Source organism: Prionailurus viverrinus, chromosome A1 (genome assembly GCF_022837055.1).
Source record: "Prionailurus viverrinus isolate Anna chromosome A1, UM_Priviv_1.0, whole genome shotgun sequence".
Classification (NCBI taxonomy): domain Eukaryota; kingdom Metazoa; phylum Chordata; class Mammalia; order Carnivora; family Felidae; genus Prionailurus; species Prionailurus viverrinus.
The window spans coordinates 118,303,364-118,328,691 of record NC_062561.1 but is presented as its reverse complement, the minus strand read 5'-3'; the positions used below and the strand labels follow the sequence as shown (position 1 = coordinate 118,328,691).

The 25,328-nt window shown below is 55.5% G+C and overlaps 1 protein-coding gene across 6 annotated transcripts; it reads left to right on the top strand.

Moving 5' to 3' along the window:
• Window positions 1-1,098: 1,098 nt before the first annotated feature.
• On the top strand, window positions 1,099-24,784 carry PCDH1 (protocadherin 1). 6 transcript variants are annotated; one of them, XM_047865803.1, is made up of 6 exons: window positions 1,099-1,313; window positions 9,541-10,403; window positions 13,690-15,885; window positions 21,085-21,304; window positions 22,286-22,324; window positions 23,544-23,680. In XM_047865803.1, exons 1-5 carry the CDS (start codon window positions 1,274-1,276, stop codon window positions 22,309-22,311), a joined length of 3,345 nt encoding a protein of 1,114 aa, XP_047721759.1. In that variant the 5' UTR covers window positions 1,099-1,273; the 3' UTR covers window positions 22,312-22,324; window positions 23,544-23,680. The 6 variants fall into 6 exon arrangements, 4 of the variants coding, with proteins under 4 accessions (XP_047721759.1, XP_047721739.1, XP_047721768.1 ...); XR_007153841.1 differs by lacking the exons at window positions 22,286-22,324; window positions 23,544-23,680 and adding an exon at window positions 19,387-19,924 and having other exon boundaries at window positions 21,085-21,220; XR_007153840.1 differs by lacking the exons at window positions 22,286-22,324; window positions 23,544-23,680 and adding an exon at window positions 19,387-20,529 and having other exon boundaries at window positions 21,085-21,209.
• The last annotated feature ends 544 nt before the right edge of the window (window positions 24,785-25,328 follow it).

Sequence of the window (25,328 nt, the reverse complement as noted above, 5' to 3'; positions counted from 1 at the left end):
CCTAGAACACCCTGCCTAGGCTTATAAATGGCAAAAGGCAGGACGTCATATTGAAGTGGAGCATTTTGGATCCTGGGATACCAAACCCTGAGCACAGGAAAGGGAGTTCCCAAGCTTCTCAGAGACCTCTAGATGGCGCCAGAGAGCCAGAGCTGAGAGGGAGAAACCAGAATAGGCGTGTGTAAGACACGGCCTGTGACACCGTGTGTGACTCGGTGAGTGTGAGTGTGACAGGGAGCGTGTGGCACTGCGAGGGCGTGTAACACAGGCCGTGACACTGAGCGGCCTTGTGGGGCAGAGACCCGTGTGAGTCTGTGAATGTGTGTATGTCACTGGTAAATATGTGGGGCCACAATTCCATCCCACCCTGAGAGCAGGTGATAGGGGGACCCTCGAAGAGCCCAAGCTCCGGCGCTTCACCTCATTCTCACTCTTGTATATATCCCCCATCCTCATTCTAGAGGAGTCCCCGGGTCACATTACCCTCCCCCTCCTAAGGTCCCCTCCATAGCCCCACCCCCACGGCTTGCTGCGGCCTCAGAGGCTGACCGCTCTGCGGCTTCGGCCAGAGGGGGAGGGGTGGACTTCCCCGGAGCGCAATGGGAAGGGAGGGCCACGCGGGGTGATCTGGGGGTCTGGTCGGGAAGAAGGTGGATCTGGAGGAACGGATGCCCTCCAGGGAAGAAGGCACTGGGGGAGACATTTCCCCTGCCCCAACTTCCCAAGAGGCAGGGTAGGGGACAGGTGTTTGAGTGAGGTTAGGAAGGGAATTCAGGAGGGGTCCCAGATGGGGGCTCTAGTCGGATAAGTGCAAGGTGAAGAGCCAGGGAGGGGTACTGCCTGTGTATCCGGGCCCGGGGTAGTGGGGAGATAGCGAAGGGGAGTCGTGGCGTTGGGGAGCAGTGCTCGGTGTCCCCTCCCGGAGGGACCAGAGCGGTCCCGAGCTCCACCTCCCGGCCGGGGGGGGGGGGGGGGGTGAGGGCGGGGAGGCGGACGGGAGGCGGGCGGGCGGGCCAGGAGGGAGGGGGAGGGAGGGGGCGGGCCGGGCTGTGCGCTCCGCTCGCTGCTGGCTCCGCCGCCGCCGCCGCCGCCGCCGCCGCCGCCGCCGCCGCCGCCGCCGCCGCCGCCTCACACACACGGGGAGCGGGAGCGCGGCGCGGACACGAAGCCGCCGGGGCTGCTGTGCCCAGAGCCAGCCGGAGCCGGAGCCTGAACCGCAGCGCCAGCCCGAGCCGTGCCGAGCCGCAGCCCGGGCCGGGGCCGGTGGCGGCTCATGGACAGCAGGGCCGGCGGCCGGCGGTGCCCCGAGGCGGGTAAGGATCCGGTGGCGGTGGAGGCAGCGGCGGCTCCCGGCCAGGAGCGGCCATAGCCGGCGGGAGCTGAGGGAGGGGCGCTCAGCGGAGCGAGGCCACGGGGGCCCAGGCTGTGCTCAGCGCGCTGGGGCTGAGGTGGGGGCGGCTGGGAGCTTGGGCTGGGGGTTACGGCCGGGGCACCCTGGCCTCCAAAGTCCGCGGCGAGGAGCGGAGCGAGGAGAGGGGGTGCTGAACCGGACCTTTGCCTCGGCGTCCCGCACCCCTGCGCGTTTGGACCCGCGGGGAATAAGGCGACTCTAGGAGCGCGCCGAACCGAGGTGGTTGGGGGAAGCGCGCAGCCCCCAGTTTGAGGAGGGGGGGGGGCTCCCCGAGGACGAAGCAAGCAAGGACCCTAATACACATCGCACACACACACTTGTTGGGCGACCAGCTCGGATCACTTAGGTGCTTCAAGCTCCCCGCGGGCAACCAGAGGGCCAGACCACGGACATATGTACACGCATACATACATCCGTACATATATGCACACAGACATACCTCCCGCACACCAGCGCCCACTGGGGCACCGTCACTAGCACATAATCCGCTTCAGCGTCTGCACGCTCAGCAGCACGGACACACAACCCTTGGCCACAACAGAGCGACAGAACATAACCGGGTGTGACATTCGGCGACATGGACACACAAACACAATCCCGTGCCCTCATGTACGAGTGTCACAGCCACAGTTCGCCAAACGAACACTCAAAACCTAGCCTCTCACATACATATTCCTTTAAGGAACACACCCTACCATAAAATATGTTACGCACTCCTTGGCCAGAACATAGATAACAACACAGGTCTCGCTTGCCCCCCTCAACTGTACCCACATAAACACACAAGCCTAGTGTCTCAGCACACGCCTTGACGGCACACACCCTAACACAGAAAGTAGAACCTACAGCGGCGCCTCACGGGCACAAACACAGAATCTACTGCTTCACACATCTTAACACTGGGTGTCACACACACCTTACACCAACAGTGTCACATTACACCTGCAGCCCATACACACAAATACACACTCAGTCCCTCTCCCTCCGAGGCCAGATTCCGGCCTGGGAAGCCGCTGGGCGGTCCGGCAAGCCCCCCGTGCCCCTTCATCTTAATCACGACATTGTTATTGTAAATATCAGCACAGCGGGAACCCTGGGGGCTGGCTGGACCGGCTTCCCTGCCTGCGTCTCCCCCACCCCCACTCCGCGGCCAGCCCTGGCCGGGTATTCCCGGAACAGGCTGGACTGGCAGGCCGCGCCACCCCGGCTCCCTTGGGCTTCAGGGCCCCAGGTCCCTTTGCAGAGGGTGCAAGTCTGCAGCGGTATTTGCGACCCTCCTCGGGCCTTTTAGCTGCGTTCTGCGAGCCACCTGGGTCCCCAGCACACCTGGGTCCCGCACACCTGTGTCCCTCTCACACCTGGACGCCCCCTCCGCCGGGTGCCGGCTACAGGCCAGAGTCGTGTGCGCGGGCAAGGCCCTGCGGCCCGAAGGGAGATCGCTGCACGCGCTGGAGCAAAATTGGTAGGCGAGACGGACTCAGCTACCCTCGGGAGCCAGACTTCTGGCCTCAGTTTCCCCAGCAGTGATTGACGACTGTTTCTTCTAGCTGGAAGTATTCGGTGAGGCGTTGAGGTCTGTGAGGATTGAGTGCGGGGCAAAGACCCCTTTCTGCTAGCCTTGAGAGGGTCCTTTCCTGGAGAATGTCCCCACCCTGCTTGGCTCGCCACGCTTTGTGATTCCGGCGCCGGCTCGCTCCCCGCCCCCTCCCGGCGCCCGCTGCTCGGCTCCCGCCGGCGCCCGCTTGCAGGGGACCCTAGGCAGAGGGCCGAGACGCGGAGGAGGAGGGATTCCCCGCGGCGGCCGCTGGGGCCGGGGGCGCAAGGGGCCCGCTAGCCGAGGCACGTTCTCACCGCTCCCCCCTCCCCCGCCTCGCCTTGAGCTCCCGGAGGCCCTGCGTCGCTGGGATGGGGGTGGGGCCGCCTGAGTCCGAGGATGGTGGAGGAACAGCCGTTCCCCACCACCACACGACTGCGTCCTCTGGGAGGAGATGCCCACGCTCTGGGTGTGTGCGGGGAGCGCCCGCTGACTACGGAGGTGTAGACAGGAGGCTGCCCCGGCGATGGAGTCCAGGACACCTTGCCGGAAGACGCTGGGGGCCTTCCATTACCTGCTCTGGGCCAACCTCCCGTAGCTGCCAGGAAAGAGGTCGCCCCGAAGGTGTTTGTGACAGCCTAGAGGTGGGGGCTAGTTTCTTGACGTAGAGGTCTAGGAGGATTGAAATCTGTAATTACAAGTAGCCCAGGGCGTGGGGTGGAATGGGGGAGAGGGATGAGAAGGGCCTCCAGGGAGGGCCTAGGGGTAGTGTAGTAGAGGAGCAGATCTGGTTGCAGTTCTAGCAGCGTGTTTCCCCTCTCCTCCGACCCAATTCAGTAAGTGACTTCATCTGGAAGAGGGTGTCTTGCTGGTCTGGTATCTTCCTAGCAGAGGGGCTGATGCTGCTGTGGCTACTTGGTCAGGGGATCTGGGCTAGATAGAAATAGTGAGCTTACTGCTGGGAGGAGAGGGGTGGAAGCACCAGGAGAAGGCCTGCGGGGGCGGGGGCGGGGTGGGGGTGGGGGTGGGGGGTCGGGAGGGGGATGGGGAGGAGATGGAGAAGGCTCTTCTGATATGGGGTGAGGGCTACCCCTACCTTGAGCAAGGATAGCTGGTGCTGCAGAGTGAGATTCTTTCAACGATGTATTGAGCACCTGCTATCCACCAGGGCCCATGGTGGGTGGTGAGGATGCAATACAGTGGTAAGATACACACCAACCTTGTCTTCATAGGTCTGCTCAACTGGCAGGGGATGGGTGCATTTATTTACTGAACCAGTGAGCACCTACTGTGTGCCTGATGCTGGAAATAAAATGCTATATGTATGTATATATATCTGTCCTTTACAACGTAATAGACCTCAATGCCACAGATCTCATTTAATTCTCCCAGATACCTTCCAAGGGGCAGAATTTATTATTTCCATTCCACAATATGGAAATAGGTTCAGAAAGGTGAAGTCACCTGGCCAAGGTCATATAGCTAGGAAGTAAGTGGTGGAGCAAGGGTTTGAGCCCAACAATCTGACTCAAGAATGCAGGTGCCTGGAAGCCCTGCAGAGGCTAATAGAGGGTTGTGAAAGAGAAGGGAGAGGAGCTGAGGGCTGTGCACTTGTTCACTGTGGGAAGTCTCTGAACAGCTCCACCCCACACAGCCCTGCTTGTTTACCCTACTCTCCCAGAGGCTGGCTTTGTCCTTTGTGGGTTTTGTTTGTTTGTTGTTGTTGTTTTTTTGCCCCTGGTGGTAGTGGCTGTTGTGTAACAGTGCAGGGGTAAGAAGGGTGGGGATCAGAGCTGACCTGGTGCTGCCTCTAAGTGTTTTAGCATTCATCAGAAAGTGGACCATGGTCCCTGAGGTGGACTGAAACTGAAGGTTCCAGGTGAACCCTCACTGCTCTTCTCCTCCCTCCCCAGATGTTGACACAGATGGCGTTTTCCTTGGCCTTCCCTGGACTCTGCCCCCTCATACCTTATTGCACTCCTCAGGCCTGAGAAGAATGAATCACTGTGTATGCTGCAACTCTGCTTCTCAGGGTGCCTATGTCACTGGGCAGAGGTGGGGACACCCTTGCCAGGAAGGCAGCCAGTGCCTGGGCAAGGGCAGATAAGATGCTAATCACTTCAAAAGCTGTCGCCTGGGACTAATGACTCCCAATAATCAACCACCTGAGCAAAGTTCAGGGATGATGGGGGCCAGGGTTAGGGCTGCCTCACTGCTGGTCCTGGTTCCTCTGACTCCTGCATCCCTAGGATGGCATGCGCCCTGTGGTCGGGGGTGGGGGTGGGGGAGGCCTGGGAGGCTTGGGGTTCAAGGACTGAACCCCAAGCCCTCTCTTTCTTTCCTTTCCAGGCAAGTTGGTAGCCCGGAGTGGGGAGAGGGAGGGAGGGAGGAGATGCTACATAGCAAACACATTCTAGCCTCTGTGACCTTTGTTGATTTTCTTTCCCCCTCAGACTCTGGGCCTTGAAGAGATATTCTTATTTCCCACGTCCTGACTCTTCACTTACTACTTTTGTGACCTGAGACAGTTCCTTATTCTTTCTGAGCCTCAATTTTATCATCTGTACCATGGGGAGCTGGGTAATAATAAAGTACCCATTTCAGAGGGTGGGGAGGATTAGATGAGATAATGTATGCAAATGGAGTAAAATCTCAGGGAGTGTTAACTGGGATGATAATGATAGTGATGACAGTGATGATGATGGTAAAGGCGACTGTAGAATTTGTACTTCTTTCTTAACTCCAGGGACCTAGTGTTTCCTGATATTGTACCCTGCTGTCTGGGGTGGGGGGTTCTCTAGGTCCCTCCCCCTAGAATCAGAATTCCTGGGGTGGGGGCATCATTTTAAAGCAACTTTCCAGGCACTTCATGGGCCTTAAAGCTTCTTCAACTCTGGCCCTCACTGTGTGTAGCCACACCCCCAAACCTATGTTCCCCTAAATTCCTACTTCCTAAAAATACCTTCTTCCCTATACCTTCCTGGCCTTGGATATTCCTCTGTGGTTCTCTTTCCAACTCAGAAGTTGTATACCACAGTCCTTTCCAGACTCTTCTGCTGGATGGAGGTAAGGGATCTCCTAAGGGTGACAGTGTGAATGAGTGAGAGAGAAAAAAATGTGTGTGTGTGTGGCGGGGTAGGGGTGGTTACTGTGTTTGCGCTGCCTGGGAGGCCTGAGGGGTTAGAACTGTGTATTGTGACCCTGAGAGGGGGAAGGAAGGGCTTAGCCTGTAGCTATTGGAGCCGCTACAAATCAAAATCACCCTGACTCTGTCAGACCACAGACCTCTGAATTTATAGCCAAAATGTGTGAGCATTCATTTTTTTCTTGGAAAAATATGCACCATGGTTTCATAAAATTCATAAAGGGGGCTATGATCTAAAAAGGCTAAGAATCCCTGTTCTGAAGAGAGTGAGTGGAGGTAAGCAGTCACTGCCTTATTTCTCCTCTGTGTCAGGTTTAGGGTAATTCCCATATAACCCCACCCTCCCAAGATTTATGCATAGAATTGGTGTGCAAGAGGATTCCATCGTGTGTGTGTGCGTGTGTGTGTGTGTGTGTGTGTGTGTGTGTGTGCGCGCGCTGTTCCCCTCCCACCCCCATGGGGGGATAGAGGCTCAGGTACCCAGCAGGGAATGAGGTTCTTTGGTGAGAGTCCATTGGAGGTGTGATTGGGTTGGAGCTTGAAAGTAAGATGAGCCTTGTGCTAGGTCCATGCAGGTAGAGGGGAAGTGATGGGAGGATGGTTCCACATGGGGCATTAGATAAATTCCTCCTTCCTTTACAGAGATTAAGATTGCAACTCAGAACAAGCACACACACTCATCTGATAGCAGCCTCACACACTCTGAGCACCTTACTGTCAAGGAGTGACGGTGGGAGCTGGTGTGGTTCGGGAAGGCTATGTGAAGGAAGTCAAGTGTTTGACTTGTGTAGGGAATCTGCGTTCAGTGAACATTTGCTAAGAGTCTACTGTGGACCTAAACAGAGAGGGATTAAATTTGACCCCGGTAGGTTCTCAATGGAGTAAGGGAATTGGGTAAGGAAATAAGCAGTAACCACCCAGAAAGTGCCAGGATAAGCTAAGCCTGGGAGCTAAAATAGTCACTCTAGACCTCTTTCTGAGTGCCTGCTGTGTCCTGGGTCCAGAGCAGCGTCCTGAGGATGTAGGAGCAAACAAAGCAGAGCCTCTCCTGCTGTATGCTCAGTCTTGTAGGAAAGACATTTGACAAATTACTTCCCAAACAGTCACATAACTACAATTGTAGGTGCTTTGAGGGAGCATTTGTTGACTATTTACTGTGTGCTAGGCATTTAGCCCACAAAATTTCAAACTCCCTAGACAATAGGTAGTATTATTCCCATTTTACAGATAAGGAAACTGAAGCTCTAAATCATTTCCTCCTGCTCAGCAGCCAGGAAATGGGCAGTTAGGGTTCACCTCAGACTGTCTGATGTCTTCTCCATCCCGCAGCCTTACATGTGCCAAATGATTACAACCAAACAAGATTGACAGATAGTCATTGAGGTAGAACTGTTGTGAGCGCCACGGTAGCAGACTGAGTCTATCTTGTATGCTGTTGTGTCCCAGTGCCTGGGACAGAGCCTGGCACATTGTAAGTCACAATAAACATTTGTTGAATGCATGGTGCCCAGCATTGTGAAGGTGCGTGGGTTGGGGCAGGGAGATGAATGTAGGGAGCCTGGCCCTACCTTCAGGAAGTTTGGCGTTTGCCTGGAGAGCCAGAGAACGCAGGAATAGGTACACAGTACTGGGGTTGAACAACACAGGCAGGAGGGCGGTGTCCCAGAGAGCTCAGTGATTCATTGCCACAGGATTGGAGCAGACAATAATGGCTGTGAGTTGGACAAAGGAGAGGTCACCATGGGCTGGAGAGGCCTGGGAAGGCTTCTTGGGGGACCAGAGTCTGCCTTTGGTGGGATAGGTGCCATCTAAGACAAGGCTGGGTAGGATTTCCAGGTGGGAGGCAGGTACTTCAGGTGCAAATGGGGAGGTGGGAAAAGGAGAGTGACCCTGAGCCCTCTGCAGGAAATGCTTGACTTTGGATTTATTAATAGAGGGGCTGGCCATGGCCATGGCCTCCTAGAGGAAGAAGGGGTCAAGACTGGGACAGTAGTAGGTCTGGCTGGGGTCTGCAAATGCATAGCCTCAAAGCTGGAAGAGATGGGCAGAAGTGAATTATTGGGGTGATGGGAGTGCAGCTTGTGGTTGGCTGTGACACACAGGGGCTCCAATTGGAAGGACCTGGGGGCTGGCATGGAGAAGCATGTCTGAGATGCGACTGGACCAGTTAAGCGGGGTGGGGCAAGGTATGAAATAGGGGCCAGATGTCTGTGAGGAGAGGGGTCAAATAGGAGCCAGATGTTTACTGAGAGACTCTACATAGGGCCTGGAGGGGAGTGGTCAGGGAGAGGCTGGTGGTGTGGTTGGCAGTTCTGTCCCAGTTAGACCTGCTGGGCTCACAGTTGCTAAAGACAGGCCAGGGCAGTTCCCGATGCCACTTCCAGGGCTAGTCAGCCCTGACCACAGTCCTGACCCCAGTGTTAACCTCTACACTGTTCTTCCACACACCTGTCAGTGTCTAGTCTGCCCGCAGTGGAAGTAGGGGAGGGAGGGAGGAGCTGGAGTGCTGGGAACTGGCCAGCGCAGCGTGTGTCTGAGGGGAGGTGGGTGGCTAACTCCTTCTCTTCAACTCCAGCTATCTCCAAGCCTTGATAGGTGCCTAGTTTCAGCTGGCCCCCCCATGCGGGTGAAAGCATTGGGCACTGTAGGTGATTATTGTCAGAAATGAGTCATTTGAGGGTGCCTCGGTGGCTCAGTCAGTTGAGCGTCCGACTGTGGCTCAGGTCATGATCTCACGGTTTGTGGGATCGAGCCTGGAGTGGGGCTTTGCTGACAGTGTGGAGCCTGCTTCGGATTCTGTGTCTCCCCCTCTGCCCCTACCCTGCTTGTGCGCTCTCTCTCTCTCTCCCTCTCAGTAAGTAAATAAACATTAAAAAAAAAAAAAGCATTTGACATGTCACATCTCATACACATATATTGACTGGCATCTCAGAAGGGAGAGAAATGAGAGGTCCTTCCCACTCTCTCCAGCCATCCTGAGTGGCCCTCCTTGTGGGGTCTGGGGAATGTAAGGGGTGCCTGTGTCTCTTTCCTACCATGTATGTGGGGGGTTGCTTAAGGCCTTCCCCTTCCACTTGCTGTCTCTCTGTATCTCAGTATCAGGGTAATTACCATGGGTGACTAAGGCAGGATGCTGGTGAGAAGGAGGTGTTGGGCAAAGTACAGAATAGAGAGCAGGGAGGAGGGAGTGTCAGGAGGGTCAGGGCGTTCCATGGGCGGGAGCTGCTCTAGACTTGTTCCAGGCCCCTTACCTGCTCCTCCAGCTGGGGCAGACACTGCTGCTACACCCAGCTGTGGGTGAAACTCAGGGTTCCGGGTTTTGGAATCAGGGTTCTGGGCTGGAGCTGAGCTCTCCTCATGGGCTAGTGTATAGGTGGCAGAGGGAGAGTCAGGGGCTGGCTTGGGTTCCTCCTCCCAGCTGACCTCCTGTTTTGCCTCTTCCCCTTGCAGCCCTCCTGATTCTAGAGCCTGCCAGGATGGGGCCCCTGAGGCCTAGCCCAGGCCCTGGGCGGCAACGGTTGCTGCTGCCTCCCTTGTTACTTACACTGCTGCTTCTGCTGGCCGCATCCCCAGGCCATGCCACTCGGGTGGTGTACAAGGTGCTGGAGGAACAGCCACCCAACACCCTCATTGGGAGCCTCGCAGCTGACTACGGTTTTCCAGATATGGGCCACCTGTACAAACTAGAGGTAGGCGCCCCGTACCTGCGGGTGGATGGCAAGACGGGAGACATCTTCACCACGGAGACCTCTATCGACCGCGAGGGGCTCCGTGAATGCCAGAACCAGCTCCCCGGTGAGCCCTGCATCCTGGAGTTTGAGGTGTCTATTACAGACCTCGTGCAGAATGGCAGTCCCCGGCTGTTAGAGGGCCAGATAGAGGTACAGGACATCAATGACAACACGCCCAACTTCGCCTCGCCAGTCATCACGTTACCCATCCCTGAGAACACCAACATCGGCTCACTCTTCCCCATCCCGGTGGCTTCTGACCGTGATGCTGGCCCCAACGGTGTGGCGTCCTATGAGCTGCAGGCCGGGCCCGAGGCCCAGGAGCTATTTGGGCTTCAGGTGGCAGAGGACCAGGAGGGGAAGCAGCCACAGCTCATCGTGATGGGCAACCTGGACCGGGAGCGCTGGGATTCCTATGACCTCACCATCAAGGTGCAGGATGGTGGCAGCCCCCCACGTGCCAGCAGTGCCCTGCTTCGAGTCACTGTGCTTGACACCAATGACAACGCCCCCAAGTTCGAGCGGCCCTCCTATGAGGCTGAGCTGTCTGAGAACAGCCCCATAGGCCACTCAGTCATCCAGGTGAGAGGCCCCTCCATCTAACTGTTAGGGTTCCCACCTTTAGAAATGGGAGCCCAACCCAACCTGATGAATGTTCCCTTTACTTAAGGGGAAACTGCCAGGGTACTGTGGTAAGAGCTTTTTCCCCAGTCCCAGTGAGATCTTCCTATAAGCCCCACCCTACCCCAGCAGGTGATATGGTTTTCCTCTATCAAGCTACTTAGAGTGACATAGCGTAGCACAGATAGCATATGAACAGCAATCCTCCCCCCCTCACTCATTCCCAAGGCCGACTCAAGTTGGAGAAACCTCTGAGAAGTGAAATCTCCTCCCAAGTCAAATGATATTCTCCTCCCCAGCTGAGTGAGCCAAGTTGGAACAAAAACAGTCTCTCCAGAGATGAGAATATCTTCCCAACCAATGGCCCTTTAGCCACATGAGATTCTCCTTAAACTAGAGGACAGAGCCTTACTTTGCCTCTCCCTGACAGTCGAATGAGATTATTTTAGCCAAGTGAGTCCTCACAGTTCTAGAAAACTGCAGTCAGATGTCTGTCTGTACACCAGCTTCCTTCCCTGGTACAGGGTGCTCTTGAGTATGGGATGCTTGGTACAATGGAGGGTCAGTTGCTTCTACTGAAGTTCTCAGCACCCCTCTCCATGGGAACTGCCCCAGGGGCTTGGGCCGCTTGGTGGAGCCAGGGCCTGGGAGGGAGCAAAGAAAGCGTCCCTGCAGACAGGTGGGCGTATCTCCTGCTGTCATCTCAGCCCTGGCCTCCTGCCAGCCCCAGCTCCTTTCTCCTTCCCCCTGGGCTGAAGCTGTCTGTCTTTGAAGTGAGGGAGCTGAGGAGGGCACAGCCTGCCCTGTATACCGTTACCATCCTGGGAAACCCTTCATTCTGTATCCTTAAACTGAAGCAGGGCATGGGAAGGAGTTTCAGTCCTGTCCTTTTTTTTTTAAGAGGCTGGTGGACTTGAACGTGTAGAAGAGAGACTGAGGAAGAATAGGGAGACAGACCATCAGAGATGGTGATTAATAACAGCCTGGGTGCCAGGCAGTGTTCTGAACACATTATGTGTATTATGTCATTTAATCCTTACAGTACAAGGTAAGCATTATCCCCATTTCACTGATGGGAAACTGAGCCCATAGAGATTTGGAAACTCACCTGATCTCACCCAGCTGATGTGTTCACATCCCACCCTGACCCCATCCAGCAGTCTGGTTTCAAAGCCTATGCATGTAACAACTTACATCCCCTTCCAGTGGGCTGAAGCAAGAAAGCAGGGCAGAGATGGGGCTAGAGGAAGGGCAGAAAAGAGAGGATGGGAAAGGACAAGCAATGGGAAAGAGGCAGGAAGAACTCAAAAAGGCGGGGAGGGAAACAGAGACAGGAGTGAAGAGTCATCCAGACAAAGGGAGGTAAGATGGCAAGACAGGTAGATAAGAAGCAGGGTGACCAGTCTGGAGACAGGTGGAAATCATAATGAAAAGGTAGGGGACAGATAGACCGGGGACAGGGCGGTTGGTGAGAAGAAACAGGTTGGCTCTCACAGGGGTTAGCAAATACCAGGGTTGCTAGGAAGCCCTGCCCAGGTGTCTCCACTGTTGAAAGAGTCCTGGTTCCCAGCCAGAAGGAGAGGAGACTAGCCTTGGTTTGAGGGCCCACCAGATGTGGTGTCCAGCACTGTGTTAGCACAAATTTTCTGAGATGGACAGGTGGATGGACAAAAAGAGGGATGAATGTTGGGGTGTGTGGGTGTCTCAGTCGGTTAAGCATTTGACTCTTGAATTCGGCTCAGGTCATAATCCCAGGGTCATGGGGTTGAGCCCTGCGTTGGACTTTGCATTGGGCATGGAGCCTGCTTACATCTCTCTCTCTCTCTCTCTCTCTCTCTCTCTCTCTCTCTCTCTCTCTTTCTCTCTCTGTCTCTCTCTCTCTCTTTTTCTCTTTTTCTCTTTCTCTTCTTCTGTCCCTCTCCCCAGTTCATGCTCTCTCTCTCTAAAACAAAGCAAAACAAAACAAAAAAGAGGGATAGATGCTATTTAGGGAGCTCTTGCCACGTGCCAGGCAGTGTTAGGCAGTTTTAGAAGTATTATCTCACTTAATTCTCACCACAACCCCGTGAGATAGGTTCTATTATCATCCCCATTTTATACATTTTGTAGACTGAGGCTTGAGGAGGTTGAGTAATTGGCCCAAGGTCACATAGTTAGTTGGAAAGTGATGGAGCTGGGATTTGAACCCAGGACTCGTCCGCTGTGCTTCTCAGAGACTCTGCCAAGTTATACCTGTCTGTTTATCCCCAACACCCACATCCTACTGCCATCACATTCTGTCTGGCTGTGACGTAATTCGAACCCTCTGTTTCTCCCTGACCAGTGGTACCTCATAGCCATTCCCACCAGGTTCCTGTTGCCCCATCACCACCCATATTTGTAGAGTTGGGCCGAGTATGCGTCGGCATTGGCGTGGGAGGGCGTGCCCACTGCAAAGGGACAGACAGTTCATTGTTTCGTGCTGGGATCCCAGCCCGCTGCCAGCAAGCTCTGTGGCCTGCACCAACCCCTCCCTGTCGGCCGCAGCTCGGCCGCCCAGATTCCTCAAGTTGGTGCCTAGCCAGGGCCAGGCAGGAGGGAAGAAGCTGCTGAAACAGGTTTCCCCGGTTTGAGAGAGCAGTGGCCTGGCAGGCTCATTCTGACCCATATCCCCACCTGGCTCCTTTCAAAAGAAATCCCCTCACCTGTGGCCTCCAGGTGGGGCATGTGGGGCTCTACTCGTGTGCAAATACACAAGCGCACAAACACGTACCTTCTCACACGATAACAAATAACCCCAGTCTTGTAACACATGTGTGTGCATGCGTGCATGTTATACACATATGTCATGCATACATGCCATTTCCACTACTCACACCTTTCCAGCTCTCCAGAAGGGTTGAAGGCCAGTTTAACTGGCTGGAAGGGCTGCCCCAGTTGCTAGCTGGATCCTCATCCCCATATTTGGGCACACTGGAACAGTAATGGTAAGCAGAGTTGAATTATGCCCCATCCCATCTCTACTAGTTGCTTGTAGCGCTGCTGAGGATTTGCAGGCTGCATCTGTGCTCCTCCGGGAAATAGATCAGTGATACCTGCCACAATGTCAGGGTTGGGAAAAGGGCAGTATAGGTGCTGCTTTTGGAAATGGTGCCATGTTCAATGAATTATATCTGGTGTGCTCATTGGAAAGGCAGCACACGTGTCCCTGACTTTGCTATCCCCAGACTAACTCATTCCTGTTTTCCTCTTCTCCCCTGCCCTGAAGGTGAAAGCCAATGACTCTGACCAAGGTGCCAATGCAGAGATTGATTACACATTCCACCAGGCGCCTGAAGTGGTGAGGCGTCTTCTGCGACTGGACAGGAACACTGGACTTATTACTGTCCAGGGCCCCGTGGATCGTGAAGATGTAAGTACCCTGCGCTTCTCAGTGCTCGCCAAGGACCGAGGCACCAACCCCAAGAGTGCCCGCGCCCAAGTGGTGGTGACTGTGAAGGACATGAACGACAATGCCCCCACCATTGAGATCCGGGGCATAGGGTTGGTGACCCATCAAGACGGGATGGCGAACATCTCAGAAGATGTGGCAGAGGAGACAGCTGTAGCCCTGGTACAGGTATCTGACCGAGATGAGGGAGAGAATGCAGCTGTCACCTGTGTGGTGGCAGGTGACGTGCCCTTCCAGCTACGCCAGGCCAGTGAGACGGGAAGTGACAGCAAAAAGAAGTACTTCCTGCAGACCACCACCCCACTTGACTACGAGAAGGTCAAAGACTACACCATAGAGATTGTGGCCGTGGACTCTGGCAACCCCCCACTCTCTAGTACCAACTCCCTCAAGGTACAGGTGGTAGACGTCAATGACAATGCACCTGTCTTCACCCAGAGCGTCACTGAGGTTGCCTTCCCAGAAAACAACAAGCCAGGTGAAGTGGTCACCGAAGTCACTGCCAGTGATGCTGACTCGGGCTCTAATGCTGAGCTGGTTTACTCTCTGGAGCCTGAGCCAGCCGCCAAGGGCCTCTTCACCATCTCACCTGAGACTGGAGAGATCCGGGTGAAGACATCCCTTGATCGGGAACAGCGGGACAGTTATGAGTTAAAGGTGGTGGCAGCCGACCGGGGCAGCCCCAGCCTGCAGGGCACAGCCACCGTCCTCGTCAACGTGCTGGACTGCAATGACAATGACCCCAAGTTTATGCTGAGTGGCTACAACTTCTCAGTGATGGAGAACATGCCGGCACTGAGTCCAGTGGGCATGGTGACCGTCATTGATGGGGATAAGGGGGAGAATGCCCGGGTACAGCTCACAGTGGAGCAGGACAATGGTGACTTTGTTATTCAGAATGGCACGGGCACGATTCTCTCCAGCCTGAGCTTTGATCGGGAACAGCAAAGCACCTATACATTCCAGCTGAAGGCGGTGGATGGCGGTGTCCCACCTCGCTCAGCTTATGTTGGTGTCACCATCAACGTGCTGGATGAGAATGACAATGCGCCTTTTATCACCGCCCCTTCCAACACCTCCCACCGGCTGTTGACCCCCCAGACCCGTCTTGGTGAGACGGTCAGCCAGGTGACAGCTGAGGACATTGACTCTGGTGTCAATGCTGAGTTGACCTATAGCATTGCTGGTGGCAACCCTTACGGACTCTTCCAGATCGGGTCACATTCAGGTGCCATCACCCTCGAGAAGGAGATTGAGCGGCGCCACCACGGTCTGCACCGCCTAGTGGTAAAGGTCAGTGACCGTGGCAAGCCCCCACGCTATGGCACAGCCTTGGTCCACCTTTATGTCAACGAGACCCTGGCCAACCGCACCCTGCTAGAGACCCTGCTGGGCCACAGCCTGGACACGCCACTGGACATCGACATTGCTGGGGATCCGGAATACGAGCGCTCCAAGCAGCGTGGCAACATCCTCTTTGGTGTGGTGGCTGGTGTCGTGGCTGTGGCCTTGCTCATTGCCCTGGCAGTGCTCGTGCGCTACTGCCGGCAGCGGGAAGCCAAGAGCGGCTACCAGGCCGGTAAGAAGGAGACCAAGGACCTGTATGCCCCCAAGCCCAGCAGCAAAGCCTCCAAGGGAAACAAAAGCAAGGGCAAGAAGAGCAAGTCCCCAAAGCCTGTGAAGCCAGTGGAAGATGAGGACGAGGCCGGGCTGCAGAAATCTCTCAAGTTCAACCTGATGAGCGATGCCCCTGGGGACAGCCCCCGCATCCACCTGCCCCTCAACTATCCACCGGGCAGCCCTGACCTGGGCCGCCACTACCGCTCTAACTCCCCACTGCCTTCCATCCAGCTGCAGCCCCAGTCACCCTCGGCCTCCAAGAAGCACCAGGTGGTGCAGGACCTGCCACCCGCAAACACATTCGTGGGCACAGGTGACACCACGTCCACAGGCTCTGAGCAGTACTCCGACTACAGCTACCGCACCAACCCCCCCAAATACCCCAGCAAGCAGGTAGGCCAGCCCTTGCGGCTCAGCACACCCCGGCCCCTACCCCACCCCTATCATGGGGCCATCTGGACTGAGGTATGGGAGTGACAGAGCAGGTGTATCAGACCTGTGTGCTCACCAGCCCGTAGGGGCCGACCCGAGCCAGTGGTGGGAGGTGGGACCAAAGATCTGGGGATGCTGGGGCCTTGGTGATGACACTGCTGCCTCACCCAGGCTCAGAGCGTTAGGCTTAGTGAAAATTGAGGGAGGGTGTGCTCTGTGGCATCCTCCTCCTTGCTCCCGCCCCACTGGGAGAAGCCTGTGATTGTCAAATCCCGAGACACTAGACCCCACCTGGTCTAGCTGGTGGGGGTTGATGGGCGGGTGAACAGAGGGGTTTGAAGGCAGAAGATGTGGGAGGGAAGTGAAGAAGTCTATTCCAAACCTGGGTCTCTAGCTGAGACCCGCCATTGGTGCTTCTCTAGAAGGGAAACAGGGAGTCCAGGGGTCCTAGGGGGTAACTGATAGGGACTCTGTCAGGGAAGGGGGCCTCCCTATTTGTGCCTCTAGGTGTGCTGTGTCAGCCTCCTCCCCACCCCAGGCTCCTGTGGCTGGGCCCCAGCTCCCCTTCCCCAGACCCAAACACTTAACTCTGACAATAAAGTTCTCTATTTTTGGAGTTTTGGTTTCTTATTTTCCGGGAACTGAGAGAAGGAGTGAGAGAGACTGGAAACAGCCCTTTGTCCTTAGGTTTCCACCCAATTTCCCCATCCCTTCTCTTTGCCCCTTCCCACTTCCTAGACCTGTGTTCAACCCCAACCCTATCTTAATTTACTGTCATCCCATCTACCCCCACATCTGACAGCATGTCCCCTCATCCCATGTTTGTGAAGCCTTCTCCCTAGGAATGACGTCCTGCGCCAAGAAAGGGCAGCTGCACCCAAGTGAAATGCACCCAAGTCCCGCCCTTTGTCCATTGGCTGAGACTTGACCCTTCCAATCTGCTCACATTGAGCAGTCCCTGACAGAGCTCAGGCCAGAGCACCGGGTGAGGGAGGAGTACAGCGAGGAGTACTGCCCGCCCTTGATTATACCAGCCACCTTCCCCCAGGACACGGTCTCCCCAAGTCCCTTTCCCAGCTGTTTCATCCCGACAGCACTCAATTCCCAACAATTACTGGGCCCTGCCCTGCATGTCCTCACCATGATCGCCAGCCTGGGCTACTGGGAGGGAGGGCCCAGGGAGACGGGAGGGAATCCTGAGGTTCTTTGGATTTGGCCTGCTCTGTATCCCCACTCTTAGGGTGCTCCCTTCTGACTGAGGCTGAGGTATCCTAATCCTACCCCTCCTCACTTCCCTTCCTTCAGCTCCTTGCTCTGGCCACCCCTGGGCTGCTGGCTCTCACTCACTCTCTCTCTCTCCATCTCTCACTTCTTGCTCTCCTGGGTCTGCCCTGTCTCTGGCTGTGCCCAAGGGGGACAGGGGCTAAAGCCTGGGTGAGGGGCCTCAGGTCCTGGGAGAGTCTCTGAGGCCAGAGGCAATGCATCTCCATGGTGACTGAAGAGCCTTGAGACACTCCCAGGAGGTTCAAGGCGCCAGCTCTCTACCCTGATTCTGTCCACAAACTCCCCAATGCCCTGGGCATACCCCCAAAGTAAAAACTCCTGGGGGCTTTGGAGGAGTGGGGCATGGGCAAGTGAAATCTAGTTTCATGTAATTTCACCTGGACAAATAAGCATCTCTAGGGGGACCTCCAGCAACTCCTGACCAACCATTCTTTCTCTTTTGTTCCCATGCTTGCTGCTGCCAGGTGCATCTTTCTCTTTTCCCTTTAGCTTCTTCATCTCTTTTTATTTCCCAACAGCTGAGGGATTATCCCTTACTCAGCTGCAACCCAACACATCCACGGAGCCACATTGCACATCTCCCAACATTCAGACACAACCAAACCACAACACCATGGTTGCCACTGAAACACCTAGGCCAAGTTTCTACTGTGTGGTCAGTGTAGTACTAGACCCTGACGGGAAATGGTCGTATTTGTATGACACATGCAAGGCAAAAGATGAGGCAACTGAGAATCTTAAATGTCGAGTGGGACATAGTAAAGCTTTTTCCAAGTTGTTCCACTATAACTTCTGCAACTAGATGCTTCCATTTTTTTTTTTTTTTACCTTATACTAGGTACAATGTACCCTACTCAGCACTTTATGTGAATTAGCTCATTCAGTGCTCATAAGTCTTTGTGACATAAGTCATTATGATGCTCATTTTCCAGAAGTGAAAACTAGTTAGTGATGGAGTCAGAATTCAAACGGAAAGCATCAGGAAATCTGACTTCCAGAGTCTGCTATTTTCCATAATACTATACAAAAGGGGTCCTGTGATTAAGTTAGTTTGGGAAGTAAGAGATGCACTATCACATTAACCTATTAAAGGCTCTGCCAATCCTGTGAGAATTGGGGGGAGCCTGTTACACTTTGTATAACTCTGGGTTTTCCCAATTTATTTGACCATAGTACCCCCTCCCTTTCTTTGAGGAACGTAGTATAACACCTGCAGAGGACATGGGAGTGGGCTCCTGGAAGGAAAATGTCAAACTTGAGCCAGCTCTTCAGTGATGAGCAGGAGCTGGGCAGGAGGTTCAACCAAGGGAACCAGCTCCTGAGGCAGCAGTGAGCATGGCCAACTTGGGGACAGGGAGAGGGCAGGAAGCAGAATATTCTGGTTGGCATGAAGGCTATAGAAGAGAGCTGAGAGAGGAGATGGGAAGAACTGTAGGTTGTAGGTGACACAGATGCCATGCCAGAAGTTCCTGAACAGGAAATGGGAGCCCCTGAAAAAGCTCATGAGTTTTGGATGAACTGAGTTTTAGAAAGTCCAGTGGAACGTATGGTGGATATAAAGGGGGTAAAGGTGAAAGTACAAGACTGAAACTCTAAGGTCTGGACTAAAATGGTGGCAGTGGGGACAATGAATGGATGGATTTGGCTAAACTTAGGGAGAAACAACCTGTAGTGCTCACAGGATGACTGGATATAGGGTAGGGAGGGGGAATGAATATGACACCTACCAGGATTCCCAGGTAAACATTTTCCTTCTGTGTCTGGGTGATGGGACAGTGGTGAAGTTGCTGCCCATGCATAAGCTGGTGAAAGAAAAAGAAGAATTTGGTTTCAGATTTGTTGAATCTGAAGGACCAGTAGGGATGGCCAATAGGAAATACCCAGCAAATGTCTAGAACTTCAGGACTGGAGTCAGAGAGATTTGGGATCTAGGCTTTTTAAGATTTGATAGTGATAAGAATTACAGGGAATGTTTAGGGTTGAGTATGATCCAACCCTTCATTTTACAGAAAAAAAATCCAAGGCAAAAGAGACCAAGGGGCATGCCTAGTGGGCAAGTCTGAAGCTTTGGATTACCAAATGTAGTAGGTTTTTTGGGGAGGGAGAGTTACTGGCTGTCATCTTGGAGAAAACTGGAAGGAGAAGCACCTGACAACCAGATGTCCCTGTGCCTCACAGACCCCCTCCTGGAGACTGTTCACTTCAACACCAGGTGGACGATGCTCCTTTACAACATCCCAGCCCCAAATGTCCAGGTCCATTTTGGGGACCTCGTCTGTCATCACCCAGACCATTCGGTGTTTTGGATAACAACATGGATCCCAAGAAGGGTTGCCTATTCCTGAAGACGAGGTGGGAGCCAAGATGGGAAGGTAGTTCTGGGCTGCCTTCCCAAAAGCTTCAGGGCTCCTTGTCCTGACAGCTCCCGTCACCACCCCAACTGCCTTGGATGGGATGGAGATTGTTATGGTATCAGGAGGGTGGGTCTGCAAACTCAGGACCCCTTCCTCTGGCCTTGTTGATAAGTTCCTATTGAGGGCTTTAGAATAAAGACAAAGCACCAGCGAAGTCTTGGAGGATTGGAGGGAGCCTGGAGACTCAGCCCCAGGAGAGCCCTGGCCTGAGCTACTCCCACCCCTAGCTTCCAGGGACCCTGGGTCTACATCCTCCACAACTCCTGATTTCTGGTTGGCAGGAAAATCAGTGGCAGTCCCAGGTGGGTGTTTGGGTGACTGGTTGGTGGTGCCAAGTGCCAAGCTGAGGTTGCCAGGTTCCTGGGATGATCATTAACCTGTGGCAGGCAGACAGGGCTGCCTGGAGCCGCCTGTCACGGTTCCACTGCCCCTATCCCAACCCCCAGTCCAAGCTTCTAAGTCCTGGCTCCACCAAGCCACAACCCCTCCCAGAAGCTCCTTCCCATTTCCTAGAAGGAGAATCCATTTGAGGCCCGCCTTCCTAATTCCTGATGGATGCCAGGCCCATCCCCCTATGCCCAGGTCCTCCTGGGCCCTACCCTCTACAGTTAATACTGTTTTCCTGATCTGGAGGATGGAGGAGTTTCCATTGTTCTGCTTCCCCACCCCCAAGGGGCCCTGGTTTGTTATCAGGCTCCCCTTCCTTCTTCCCTCCCACCTTTTTCCATTCCCAGGCCTCTCTAGAGGGGGATGAAGTGGGGACAAGGGGCTTGAGTGGGAGGGGACGCAGGAGGGAGTCCTGAGGCAGCCGGCAGCAACACACAGCAGGGGTAGGAACAGAGGATCAGAAAGACCTTGCGATCTCATTTGGATGGAGGCAATGGGAAGTTACAGAGCAATGAGACAGGTGAGGAGCTGAAGTTCGGGGATGCTATGTGGAAATTAGGGAACCGTTCTGGTATCGGTGAGCTGTTTTGGAACAAAGAGTTCATACTGCTTTAAGGAAGCTGTTCTAGAAATCGGAAGCTTGCTCATGTTTGAAGGCTATGCTGGAATTAGGGGAGTTGGCTGGTATTGTGCTATTCTGGTGTGGGCTGTTCTAGAATTAACGGCTGTGGCAATACTGGGAAGCTGTGCGGCGGTGAGTGGTTGTACTGGATTAGGCTTACTGTGGTAGCCTGGGGGCTCTAACAACACCGGGGCCTATGCTGTGTTGGGACTTTCAGTGTGGCCTTGGCTATCCTGGGAGCTGTCCTAGAATTAAGGGGAAGTCCTCGACTGGCATCTGTGCTTTCTTGGGGGCTCTGCTGTTGCTAGGGGGGCTGGGCCTCCTCTCGGGTGCTGCTGAGGCCTGGGGGACCGGAAGCTCTGGGGCAGGCCTGGCAGGGGCTGGGGTTCGCGGTGGTGGTGGGCCCCCTGGGGCCAGCCCGCCTGCCAGCAGTGACACTCCTTGTCCCCGCAGTTACCTCACCGCCGCGTCACATTCTCCGCCACCAGTCAGGCCCAGGAGCTGCAGGACCCGTCCCAGCACAGTTACTATGACAGTGGCCTGGAGGAGTCTGAGACGCCGTCCAGCAAGTCGTCCTCGGGACCCCGGCTCGGCCCCCTGGCCCTGCCTGAGGACCACTACGAGCGCACGACGCCCGATGGCAGCATAGGAGAGATGGAGCACCCTGAGAACGGTGAGGAGCACCAGCACGGTCAGGGCGCCCCGGGAGTGGGCAGGAACTGAGAATGGTGACCGGAGTTTAAACATACCTTCCATTTATTGAGCTCCTGCTGTGTGTTCAGCAGTAATCGCGGTGCTGAGTGCTTTCAGCCATATACCCATTTAATCTTCACAACTTCTCTCTGATCTGAGAACTTTATTGTTCTCTTTATAATGGAGTAACGGTGAGCTCAGAGAGGTTGAGTCACTTGCCCAAAGTAATACGCAGGAAGTGACAGAGCTGGGAGGGATTCAAACCCAGGCTTCTCTGACTCCTAAGACCTTGCATTCAGTACCACATTATACTGACTTCCTGGGAACAGGGACCGGGAGAATGGTGGCCAGAGGGCTCAGGTGGTGGTGAGGGAATCTTGGGGGAACCTCGAGGTAATGAGGGTCCTTTAATGGGGTCAGAGGGCCTTGAGAAAGGGGAGGGGACCCTGGATGCTATGAGGAGCTCAGAAAAGGGTATGATGATCCCCTGAGAGGAGGAGCCGGAGAGGGTTTAGCTGAGGAAAGGGAGCGGGGAGGTGTGGGGAGGGGAAAGGCTTGTCTGGGAGGGGTTTGAAGGGTGATGGCAGAAGGGATGTCTGGGCCAGAGCAGAGGTCAGTGTGGGGATAGATGGTGGGTGTGCTGTCAAAACGTGTGTGTCTGTGTAGTGTGTATTGCATGTGTGTGTGTCTGAAGGCATCCATGGTAGCTTGTGGAGGGGGAGACTGAATAAGCTTCCCCTTAGGACTGAAAGACTCTCCACCTTATAGCTGTCTTTGGGTCTTGCCCCCTCCCTCTGTCCAAACTACCCCCCCAAAAACGATGAAAAGTTCCACTCCCCAGCTCTCAGGAACAGGGCACTTGTCTGACATCCCAGGCCCTAGGTCTCAGAGGGCCCTCCACCCCACTATGCCCCTCCATGCTCTATCTCATGCCCATCTCGTCCTTTTTGTGCCCGCGCAGAGCCGGCTGGCCGGAGCAGGCCCTGAGGCGGAGTGCCAGGTATGTGGGAGCTGCTCTGGGGTCTGGGGTCTGTGGGACTTGGCCCAGCACCCAGCTCCGCCCACCCAGTGCCCATGCTCTGCTCTGTGCCAAGTTGGGTCTCCCAACTCTGCCCTGAGCTGAAGAGCCTTGGTGCTTTGAGGGTTAACAACAGAGCTGTCCCCTCCTCACCTTGCACTGGCAGGAGGCCAAGCCAGGGTGGGTGGTACCAAGGGAGCCCCTGCCCCAGGCAGTGCTGCTCAGTCATGTCCCTGAGGGAGGGTCACCGCCTGGTACCGTCCCTGAGCAAGGGCGGGACAGGGGCAACTGTGACAGGAAGTGCTCATGGCCCAGCCGTTCCCATGGAGACCCCCGCTGCCCAGCAACCACACCGGCTACTGATGTCAGGCGGCCAACTCCTGTTCCCGTGGGTGTTCTGGGCAGGGAGCCGGAGCTAGGCCAGGGGTGGTGGTTGGCATAGGGGGCTGGAGTGAGGTGGGGAGGGGTTGCATGAGTGTGCTTGTGAGTACCTGGGTGTGTGCTTCTATGTGAACTGTCCACACAGAAGCTCATCCCCTCTCCCTGGCTTTAAAGAAGGGCCTTGCTATGCTGGGGAAGGGTGGGGTTCCAGGACAGCTGGGAGCATGGTGAGTTTGAGGGGGTTCAGAAGGTATGTGCCCACCTTCGTCTGAGGATTCAGATGCCCAGTGTAGATCTGTGTGTCCATGCCTATCTGAGGATAGGGGTGTGTGTGTGTGTGTGTGTGTGTGTGTGTGTGTGTGTGTGTTTGTGTTTGTGTGTGTGTGAGAGAGAGACAGACAGACAGAGATATTGTGCCTTTAAATGAGGATGGGGGTTTCACACTCCTAAGGGTAGATTTGCTCGTTTAAGCCGGTCTGGAGATAGATAGATGATGGGGTGTGTAGATGGGTTCTGTGTTTATGCACCTGTCTGAGGGCAGATTTGGTGGGCGTGTTGATAGGAGAGCTGGGGGGTGGCTGAGGATGGAGGAACGCATCTATTTAAGGATAGATTGTATGAGAAAGAGAGAGAGAAGAGCATGCGGTGGATGGTGGGAGGGTGTGTGTCTATTTGCAGGTGTGTGTACCTGTGAACTCAGTGGGCAAAGAGGGCGCGCACCCTGTTCTGAGGCAGGGTGTGGACACCTGTGGGAAGCCACGGAGTGGAGCTTTGTGAGGTTTCTTTGCCTGAAGACTGTCCTCCCCACTGTCTCCTGCAGACCTGCGCCCTTTGCCTGATGTTGCCATGACAGGCACATGTACCCAGGAGTGCAGCGAGTTTGGCCACTCCGACACGTGCTGGATGCCTGGCCAGTCATCTCCCAGCCGCCGGACCAAGAGCAGCGCCCTCAAACTCTCCACCTTCGTGCCTTACCAGGACCGAGGAGGGCAGGAGCCTGTGGGCGCCGGCAGCCCCAGCCCCCCGGAAGACCGGAACACCAAAACGGCCCCCGTGCGCCTCCTGCCCTCCTACAGTGCCTTCTCCCACAGTAGCCATGATTCCTGCAAGGACTCGGCCACCTTGGAGGAAATCCCCCTGACCCAGACCTCGGACTTCCCACCTGCAGCCACACCGGCATCTGCCCAGACAGCCAAGCGCGAGATCTACCTGTGAGCCCCCTTCTGGCCTGTGGCCATGCCCCTCCCCCAGCCACTGGCCAGCTCCCAGATGGGCCCATTCCAGGGCCCTGCTCCTGACCCCTCCAGCGTGGACTTCCTGGCCAGGGCCCTACGTGGGGGTGAGTACTGGCCTCATGACCACGCAGGCCCTTCCCCCATGCAGGGTCCAGGTCCTTTCTCCTCACTTCATCCCCCAGCCCCTGGGAGCCCTTCTTCCCCTTTATGGGGCTCCCCCCAGCTGGTGCCCAAGAGGGCTCCTCTACAATGTCTAGGCTCCCTTCTCTCATCTTCCAGGGAGCACCCCCTCACTTCGGGCAGATGGTGGAGTCAAGGGTGGGCAACACACTTTTAACTCATTGTTTCTCGCATGGCCGACTAGGGTGGAGACAGGATGTCCCCATTCCGGCCCTGCTTCAGGGCTGAACTGGGGAGCCCCTCTCCCTGGGAACTCCCAGAGGAAACTCTTGACCCCCAGGGGCTCCCTGAAGGGCTTTTGTTACCAAAGGTGGGGTGGGGATGGGGGTGGGAGTGGGGCGGAGGCCTTGTCTTCCTATACTCCTGGGCTGGCCCACCTGCCTGCCACATGCCCATGCCTGATCCCATCTGGGCACCCCCCTTCCCTACTGGTCATGCAGTGTCTGTATATAAGGACCTTGGAATGATGTCCCCATTTCTGCCTGATTTGCAACTTTTCTTGTTGATGTTGTGTTGTCTTGGGGGACCCCTCGGAGGGGGGGCTGCCCTGTGCCCCCTCCTCCCTGCCGCAGTGCCCCCCACCCCAGGCCTCTACTGTTCCATGTTGTAAATACCCCTGGGGCCGTAGTGGGATGGGGGTGCAGGCCAGGGAAACAGTGGGTGGGTGGGGGTGGGAATGGGGGTAACATTCGCCTATCAGCAGAGCTGGGCTTTTATTTAATTTTTTTTAAAAATACAAATCTCTATTTTTTTGGAACTGTTGCGCTGTGCCCTGGGGGGGGGATCCCTGCTCAGGCTGGCCCCCCCACATCCAGATGAGCATCACAGAGGGGCCCTGAGGCTGTGGGGGGCAGCTGGACAGGGGTGGGATGACTGTGCCTCTGGCCTGGTTGGGTGAGTTGGGAGCAGGAAGGTTTGCTCAAGGGGTGGCTGGTCGCTGCCCCCAGCAGGGGGAACCTGCACCCTGCCCCCTCCCTGCCCCCCAACCCCCAGCCCCTGCCATGACTGACCCGTCAGCCTGTAAAACCACCATTGCCTTGATCTCAGGGGGTGGGAAGGGCTGCCTCAGGGCACCCTGGGCTCCAGGCCCCCTTCTTCCAGTTGGGCTTCCCTTTGCCAGGGTCAGGGGTCCCATGGGGGAGGGGGTGGGGAGATTGGGGGGCAGAGAAGCCCAGTCAGCCATGATGAGG